General features: G+C 42.4%; 1 protein-coding gene across 21 annotated transcripts in view; it reads right to left on the bottom strand.

The window, feature by feature from the left end:
• Positions 1-1,115: 1,115 nt before the first annotated feature.
• The window catches only part of LOC122760061 (protein unc-80 homolog), a 52,310-nt gene continuing 43,966 nt past the window's right edge, over positions 1,116-9,459 (bottom strand). For 12 of the 21 annotated variants that reach the window (XM_044015161.1, XM_044015176.1, XM_044015146.1 and 9 more), the window contains 10 exons: positions 9,191-9,397; positions 8,907-9,091; positions 8,084-8,249; positions 7,817-7,996; positions 7,572-7,719; positions 6,661-6,717; positions 4,608-4,689; positions 3,553-3,658; positions 2,900-3,339; positions 1,116-2,337 (listed from right to left, as the gene is read on the bottom strand). In XM_044015161.1, coding sequence (XP_043871096.1) covers positions 1,855-2,337; positions 2,900-3,339; positions 3,553-3,658; positions 4,608-4,689; positions 6,661-6,717; positions 7,572-7,719; positions 7,817-7,996; positions 8,084-8,249; positions 8,907-9,091; positions 9,191-9,397 — 2,054 coding nt within the window. In that variant the 3' untranslated portion in view covers positions 1,116-1,854. The remainder of the gene's footprint in view (positions 2,338-2,899; positions 3,340-3,552; positions 3,659-4,607; positions 4,690-6,660; positions 6,718-7,571; positions 7,720-7,816; positions 7,997-8,083; positions 8,250-8,906; positions 9,092-9,190; positions 9,398-9,459) is intronic. The other 9 variants (XM_044015218.1, XM_044015225.1, XM_044015243.1 and 6 more) reach the window with 4 other exon arrangements.

Raw genomic sequence — 9,459 nt, 5'->3', positions numbered from 1 at the left:
AAAAATATGCAGTACAATAATAATTTGGCACTGACTGAGCAGGACAGTGTGTGTCTTTTGCAGAATGTTGACATACAGGACAAGACAAAGTGGATTTATTTCATAAAGACTGACTTGTTGGTTGAGTTAAATATATAAGGACACACCCACAGAAGCTGCTAAGAACACTCACAGTGCATTGGTGTAAAGTATGGCACATAACAAGACTGTTATCATCATTGTCACACTAGATTTGAGCTAAATGTCATTTATAAGTCCAGCTTTTAATGGTACGTCTTTGACATTGCACAAAAATGTAAAACTTTTAACACATAAACATAAATGATATTATATATATATATATATATATATATATATATATGCTGGGAAACCAGAATATGCAAATATATGGTTTAAACAATGTCACTCTGCAACCGTTGATGGCCTAAAACATTCAAGTAGAAAGTGGATGTATGAGGTTTTCACGACAAATATAAAACAGACAAAACTGATATTGACAGACGTGTTAATATTAATCTTTTTAAGGCATGACATGAGCCACGAGGTAACGCCTAACTACTGCATCGAATAAAAAAACCCTACAGTCTTTCTGAGGAGGGGACGTAATAACACTGTAACATCAGGATGAATGTGATTATAGATTTACTGTTTCCTACAATATGTTCATAGTCTTTGGTCACAAAGAAAATAAAACTATGATTGCACATGAAGGAGAGCTGTCTGTCTGCTGTGGTCGAGAAAAAACAGACAAAGTTGCTTTGTCCAGCATTATAGATAAATATATTTGAAATCCACTAAATACCTTTATTTATTTTGTACATAGATTATATGTAGATAAAAGTTGCATCATCCAAATGTTCCATTATAGATTTATTATTTATATTATCACACATAATTATTATTATTACTTTTGTGACCATAAATTGTTTGTATTTAGTGCAGTCTTGGCATAATATCAGATAAGCTCTTAGATCCTAGACCTATTTTTCTTCCATTGTTGTCATTTTGTGTCTATTGTGCAAAATAAATGAATTCAAGATAGTGCAGGTTACTAATATTCAGCAAAACAGAAAAGAAAAGTGGTGAAGTGTCCCTTTAAATAGATTAATTAATTATTAATTATTTTTTAAATATATTTTTGTTATCATATTGACAAACTAAAATGAATCTCCTAGAATATAAAACATCTACTGTCTTGCTTCTTTTCCACAGGATTAAAATATTGTGTCTATTTTTTTAAAATAATCTGTACTGCACTCGCTTATTTCAAGCCCTAATTTCACCCACAGATTAATAATAATAATGGCTCTTAATTTACTGCACCCACACACAAACTGCATCATCTTCTTTTTGGAACATGTATAGATTCAATATCTCTCTTAGTATTATTCTTATTATATTTAAATCTATTAGAGGCATACGTTAATTACTCCAATATCATCCTTTAACCTTCTCTACGACTATTATTTATGAGTTTTGACATAAAATACAACAGAAATCTCCATATTTTAACTGATGGAGATGAACAAGAGGTCGTTCCATACATTCTAACCCCAGTTTATGTAGTGTGTTGTAAATAAACAATAGGTTTAAAGGTCTAGTGCGTAAGATTCAGGATGGTTTGAAGACTTTTGAAGTGTATAACCGCTTATCTATCTATCTTTATATATACACATGTATACATATATAGCTGTTTCTGTACGTATTTTAAGCAATGGTCTTGATTTATGAAGGCAGCTATTTTGTGCTGCCATGTTTCTACATCCTCATGTCCCTAATTCGCACAGACTGGACCTTTAAATCTAAACGTACATTGTCATATTTGTAATATTTCCTCACCACCTGTCAGCGCTCTCACACATGGGACTCGTCCAGGTCCAGGTCAACGGGCGAGAGCGGCAGGGGCGTGCGGCGAGGTGAGGGAGGGGACAGCAGCGGGGCGAGGAGCGGGTTCTCCGTGCCGGCGTCCTCGCTGAGGTGCAGCAGCGTGCCGCAGCGCGGCAGGAGCGCAGTCGTGTCCTCGTCCCCGGGGCTCTCTCTGATCCGAGGCGGCCCCGGTGGAGGCGGAGGGAGGAGTGGGGCCGGCGGCAGCGGCGGCGGCGGTGGGGGGCCCGGGGCCGGCGTCGCGCCCAGTACTGGGAGTGGTGGAGGAAGAGGGGAGGACGTGCGAGACAGAGGGAGAGGGAGAGGGGAGCAGGTTCGGGACAGGGGCGATGGGGAGCAGACGCGTGGTGGAGGGGTTGGAGTGGAGGGGCGGGAGATGGAGGGAGGAGGGGAGAGGCTGCTGCGGAGCCCCCACTGCTCTCTCTTCTCTTTGCTGCTTACGGCTGAAGGAACCTGGGCGGAAATAAACTCTTTTTAAAATAGTCTTAAAATAGTAATATAAATGTATTTCTTCGGTTCTGAAGAAAATCTAATTCAGCACAATAATATATGAATATGAAGTTGCACATCAAAGCCAGCGTGTGGTTATTACGGTAATTTCACTCATGCTGTTGCAGGAAGCCGGCAAATCACCAGAAAGGGAGAAATGCCTGTACATAGTTTCCATTTTTTGGTTATTTTAAACATGTGTTATACTGTTCAAATTTCAAGTTTAACACGCAAAACCTGGTGTTCATGTACAACTACAGTGTTTGTTTGTTTTTTTAAATACAATGTATTATTTTTCTTTCATTTTAAATTGTGAATACACTATTTTAACATGCAGTAAATTGTAAATAACTGGCAGATATTGAAAGAAAAATGGGCAAAAGCATTTACTCACATGACATTTTCAGCAAAAAAAAAAGTCCAGACGGACATTTTGAGGCATCGGTGTGAAAGGGTTAATAATGAAACAAGGCCGTCTATCTAATTTTAATTCACACATACTCCCCTGTGTGTCTGCTTCTCTCACCTGTGTGTGAGCGGGACTGTGCAGGTCAGCCGTGACAGTGGCTGAGGAGACAGAGGGCACTTCCAGGGTGGGGGACTTTGATGCAGCAGGACTGGCCTTCTTGTCCTCCCCCGGAGGGTCCACCACGGTGCTGGGAGTTGGGGGCTTGCTCATCCCCGCTGACGTCTCCGTGAAAGTCACCGACCTCTTCTGGTCTCCGTGCGCTGTGGGCACAAGACGGAGAGATGACGGCACTAGCTCGCCGTGTCGCTGACACAACAGCACCACCAAAGGAGAGTGGAGGCAGGAATGGTGGGACAGGAGGGGGACACAGGGACTGGGGGAAGGGATGCAAGACAGACATGCAGAGCGTCCTATTGGGGGGTGAGGTTGCAGATAAAAGGGGTGTGGGGAGAAGAAGTTAAGGCTTTGTATCTCACCTTCACAGTCCAATAAAGTTTCTTTATTTCGCAAACAAAAGGCATGAGACAGAACAGAGTGAGAAGAGTCAGTTTGGTGGCAGGTGGCACGACAAACATTGGCACAAAGACGGGTGAATGAGGAGGGCGGCACACGTTCAAGTCAGCACACGCCGGAGGGAAATATTTCAATCTACGTTTACGGTGCGCTTGACCTGAAGTGCAGGGTAAGTGTGACTGTTTGTCGTTTGTTACCCAGTGGTTTGTTCTTTGGCTGGATGCTCCTGCGCGTCGTGGAGAGCCGCGCGCCCGCTCGATCGCGCAGTTCATTCTTTGGAATGGACAGCAGGGGGCGCCGTAGCTGAAGGAAAGTCACATTACAGGTCAGCGACAGATGCAAAGTTGAATATTTCAAGTAAAAAACAAACAAACCCAGTTTTCTGTCAATTTGCGTGTGTATTAAATGCCAAAATACAAAAGGCAAATTTTTCTATAAAATACTCATCACCAACATTAAGATCTAATAAGTGTTTTCATTTTTGCTATTTTTAATGCTTATTTTCCACAAAGGGGTCAGGGTTCCCATGCATATTGCAGTGCATATATTAATATTTAACATCTGCGAAGCACCTGTGCATACAGATTCCACATTATTCAGCTATTTTTTAGCATATATACTGTATATAACCCTTCTCTTCCTTGGTCTGTAGTGAAGGCTGGGGGTTAATGTGTGGCCAAGAAGAGCTTGGAAGAGGCTGCCCATGGGACTCCAGAGAAGGAGACAAAGAGATCTGATAAGCTGAGGATGCTGGAGTCGTTTTCTTTGTGTTCATTTGCTTATATTTGAATATTAAAATAATTAAATATTCATCATATTTACACGTTTTCAGTATGGATTTTGTAGAGCATGAGTTAAGCCCTCCATTTTCCATTTTTCACAAACAAGCCTGGAAACAGGACACTTACTGATAACATGGCTGCCAGCAGGGACCACTTATTACTCATAAAATGGCCACTTATCCTAATAAAACCTACGCCTGCTTACGTCTATGATCTCTTAAACAATCACATCGCCTTTTCTGATTGGAACCTGAAGATTGTGTTAAGTTGTGGAAGCGCTCTCTTCCCACACCAAACTCCATAGAGAAAGTAGGTGAAATCTTTTCTTCCGATTTACCTAAGTGACACAGACTTACTAAAATGGAGCCGCCATTGACCAACACCTCCATCCTGTCTGGTGTTGAGATTAGGTGACAAACATGATGTCATTAAGTGGTTAAATCTGTGTGATAAACACATGATGTCATCACCTGTCTGAGGCCACGTTTTCTTCCAAGCGGCGGTTGTATCAGGAGGTTCTGGTGACCCGGTTCACTCTGCACACTGGCAACCCTGATTGAGTTAACCACACATGCACATGCACACACACACACACACACACAAACACACACGCCCAAAGAATACATAACCATGAGGGGATCACGGAGCATCTGATAACTCAGCTGTGCTCGACTACTGCTCACCACATCTTTGACTATACAGCGAGATGTCGCTGCTACTCTAACACTCACTCACTACAGGACATACGGTATGTTTACAAGACATCCAATCACAGTGCAGGAAAAACAAAACAGCTGCCATGATTCATACACTGAGGACACAACTGGGGATAGTAGGGGCTGGAGCAGCAACTGACCCAAGACACTGATATTTATCAGAGGTTATAATGTTTTGGCAACGTTTGTCTGATTGTGAGAGGATAGATTTGGATTAAAATGTCAAAGTGATGTAGGTTATGGCCCAAAATAGACATTATTAGATCTTGACGATGATCCAGAAACAAAATCAGGAGTTTTAAGAGATGGGGGAGTGTACTGACACGGTGGGAAACTAAGTGGCCTTGGCAGATGTTTGCGCTCTTAGAGTTTCTTTAGTTCGTCATTGAATTAATGTACAGTCATTTAACTTTTACTGTTCACTCTTAAATGTCCAGTTTGTCACATTTAGGAGGGTTTATTGGCAGAAACTGAAATGACTACAAGTGTGTAAGATAAAATAAAAATAAAAAAACCTGTTGGATTTCGTAGACCTTCGGGCCTCGCATTACAGAGGCTGCCATCTTTCTACAGCAGTGCCAACAGACTAACCAGCCAGAGTGTACTGTAAATTTGATGAGGAAACTTAATACTTATGAAAAAGAGTGATATAATTTTAGGTATGCGAGGGCTACCTCTGTTCCCTGACATATTTGGGAAACGGAGGGACTGTAACAAACTCCTTCTCTCCCTCTTCTCCCAAGCACGACATACCAGAAAAGGATGTTTCCTCAGTGATGTCAATCTGGAAGGAACAATATACTAAATAGCCACCAGGAGGCGACTCTGGTTGCAAAGAGAACTCAGGTTGAAAGACAATGACCCTTCTTCTTACTTGATTTATAATGTCAGTAAATCATTTCCAGAGGAATTAATGGATGCAATTACTAGTTCCTTCACTAAAACATAATGTACATTTTTATTTTTTTATTAATTTCTAGATGCTTTAAAAAGTGAGTTTAGATGCGACATCACGACCAATTGCCACTTTAAAACACAAAATGCTCTGGCTGGTTTGCAGTAGAATGGTGGCCTCCTTAAAGAAGGACCCTTCCCTTAAGTACATATAAAAGGCTTGTTCTAAGGCTACAAAGACCAAATTATTTTTATTTTAAAGCAATTAAGTTCCCATACAAACATACGTATGGATAGTATAACATATCTTTAGTAGACCCCCTATTTTGTTGCATGCTGTACCTTTAGAGTGTGAAATGGGCTAGATCAAGTGTCCTTGTTGCCACCCCAGTTCCCCCTTGCCCCTACAGATTGGTATCCAGAGACGGACGCCCAATTTGATCAGTGAGAAGCCTGATAAACACATAAACAGTATGAAACACCATGGCACCGATGGGAAAGAGAGGCTGACGTTGGCGATGGCACAATAACTGTAAAGACCCACAGCTAGGAGAAACATAGGCTGAGCTTCCTGGCAACTGGCGGGGCTCTCTTTTGTTTTTTTTCTTCTTTAGGCAGGAGGGCCTGGTTAGGATAAGCACAGCAGATGAGCTGAGAGGATGAGGGTCAGTGTGGAGTTCAAAAAGGAGGAGGAGGAAGAGGAGGAGGAAGGGACAGAGACAAGGAGCCACACAGAAAGTGAGAGAGACAAGTAAGTGTGGAGGGGGTGACGGCCCAAGCCGATTTGATTGGATGTGGATGAGTGATCAACGGCCAACAGAGGGGGGCTGTCCTGAGGCAATGCCCCTCCCACTGGTGAACAGATGCAAAAAAACGCACCAACGGGACACACACACAGAGAGGGCCACTGTACCTAGAGAGGTTACCCTCCTGCAGAAGCCCCTGGGACTCATCTAGCACATTGGGTTCACTGTAAAAAGGGGGGGAGGCGGAGGGGGAGAATGGGAGTTTAGGGAGTTTAGTCGAGATCCATCACCACCCAAGTGCCTTCCTTATGAGAGCAGGGCATTTAAACTAAGCTGGAGAAGATGTCTCTACTCCGTCACAGCAGCAATTTAGCAATTTCTACAGAGCTGCTCTCTGGCTGTTGAATAAGGAACATTGTAAATCGACAGAGATATACATAGAAAAAAATGACTGTGGCAGTGGGAAATGACTTCATGCTGTTCAGAAGTGTTCAATCATCAAATTACATATGAGGAGCAAAGATCCTAAGAATACATGAGCAGAAATGGAACAAAATTGGATTGATCTCACAGGGTTAGAAGAGGAAAAATATGATTTTACAGTTGACCCACTCACCACTTATACTGTATATTCTGACTCGTCTTGGAAAAATCTAGATTAAATGACCTTAAATTAAAAAAACTAAGTAAAATATCACCTGGGATTTACAGTTTCTCCCAAACACAGGAAGTGATTCTTTCATATACAGCTATTATTATATTCTTATATGTGACCACTTAAATAAATGACCTTAAAAATTGTCAACGTACATTTTGCACATACAGTAATACACATACTATGTTACCTATCTTACGCAGTACGCAAGAAAACGCAGTCATTTCTCTTATGTAAGCACAACTTTTCTGGTCCTGTATCGCCATCTGCAGGACTAAAAATGAAGAATTTCACCAAGTGTTTGTTTTGGTGATGTCTGATTCACCACAATCCAGTGGTGTGAATTAATTCTATGAAACTACAGCTAAAGAAAAGTGATTAGTTAGTGCTTTTGTGGGTATTTGTGTATATCATAAGTTTTACCTGTGGCTGGGCAGCATGGTGCTGCGCGGGGCGTCAGGCTGCGAGGTCACAGAGCCTGTGGCGTGGCTGGAGAAACGGCGCTCTGCGATCACTCTGGGCAGGAAGGCCTCGTGCTCACTCACCACGCTGGGAATACTCACGGAATCATCTGCAGAGAGAGAGGGACAGTGAGTTCCACTCTTAATTCTCCTCGTGGCAAGAGTGGGAAAAAAAAAAAAAAAAGTGAAACGTTAACGTTTGCTGACTCTCTTCGTCGTCCTCATCCGTGCGGCTGAGCGTGTCTTGGGAAGGTTGGCGTGACGGCTGGCTCTCCTGCTCCCACACTGTGCCAGTGCCCGTGTTAGAGCGCGACATCGTGGCCAAACTGAGGCGGTACGCTGACGTGGAGGTGCCCACTGTGCTGATGGACGTCTTGCCCTGATAGGCTGTTAAATACCAGCATTATTGACATTAAGAACAATACTGAAATAAAGATTTTTTTAATTGGCTGTTGTGCAAGTGTTTTTTCTGACCAGAGCCGCTGTGCACAGCCTCCTTCAGGATCTTGAGTTCGTTGTTGAATTCCGCGAACAGGGAGCTCTTGCACAGAGGTCTGGGGATAAAGCGTCGCTCCAGCTGGTCGGCGATGTGGTGACGTGCAGTAATCTCTTCCTGGGAGTCGGCGGGCTGAGTCAGCAACTATAAAACACACAAATATGGAACGAGTGAGGCAGTGAATTATTTAGTTATTTTTTACATTAGTGCATAAAAACCCCTGAAAATGTCCTTAAAAAATCATAGATAAACACCAACTGAGTGGATAATATGAGCAAAACAAGTTTTTCAAATCATAACGATGCATAACTAATATCTTAATCATAATTCTTATACCAATTATCCTCAAACAAATCCTTACAGGGGAAAACAACGGCTGCAATGACTTTCATAAAACGACAGAAATTCTGATGTTTGATTAAAAAACATCCTAAAACAATTAAGGGGTTTCACTTTTTCCAACAACAAAACTACATTTCTGGGATTATAGGATAGGATTTGATTATTAAATCTGAATTTGTGGCAATCCTAAAATGTAGGCATAATATTTAGTATAAAATAAGACAGGAGTTGAACCCATATTCTATGTGTAGTGATGATTTAGAACCCTGTCAGAAAACCAAATCAGATCAGTGTCAAATGTTCCTTCTTGTGGTTTACACCAAATATCACCTTTGCTTATTTTAGAGTCAAATATACTGAAAGAAAATTCACATATTAACAGTGGCTGGAAACGTGTGATACATTTGAACTGACACCAAGCTACTAATAGCTGTAATGTGTAATTGTGTGGGCCTTTACCTTGCACTGGATGAATGGTCTCAGCAGCACGAAGATAGGGATACGGGTTCGGACGATGAAGTCAATGAAATCCCAAAAGGCGAGGCCTCCCACCTTCCTCAGAGCCATCTCTTTCACCTGCAGGCTCAGCCGGTACCACTGGTTTCCCAACGACCGCTCAAAGCAAACCAGCACCACCTTCAGAGCTGCACAAACACACAAAAAAAAAACACATGGATATTAACAAACGAAGTGTGTATCTTTCATTGTTTTATCCTGTTGGGGAACAATGAATGCATTCACACCCAGATACGCAGCCTGGCTGGTGGACTCCGCCAGTCCCTCTCTGCGCAGATCCTTCCCCGCGTCGCCCGGGGTGGAGCAGTGAGCGGGCGAGGCGTCCAGCATGAAGTTCTTGGTGCGAGAGGTGGAGATGATCCGAGGGGGCAGCAGGATGTTGATGACCGTCTGGAGGAGCAGGAAGATCTCGGGCTGCTCCAGATGAGGGCTGTCTATAGAAAAACAACACACACACACACACACACACAGATGTGACAATAGTTTTTATCAAATA

This window comes from Solea senegalensis, linkage group LG2 (assembly GCF_019176455.1).
Source record: "Solea senegalensis isolate Sse05_10M linkage group LG2, IFAPA_SoseM_1, whole genome shotgun sequence".
Taxonomy (NCBI): Eukaryota; Metazoa; Chordata; class Actinopteri; order Pleuronectiformes; family Soleidae; genus Solea; species Solea senegalensis.
The sequence above is the reverse complement of the archived record's forward strand: the minus strand, read 5'-3'. Positions and strand labels throughout refer to the sequence as shown.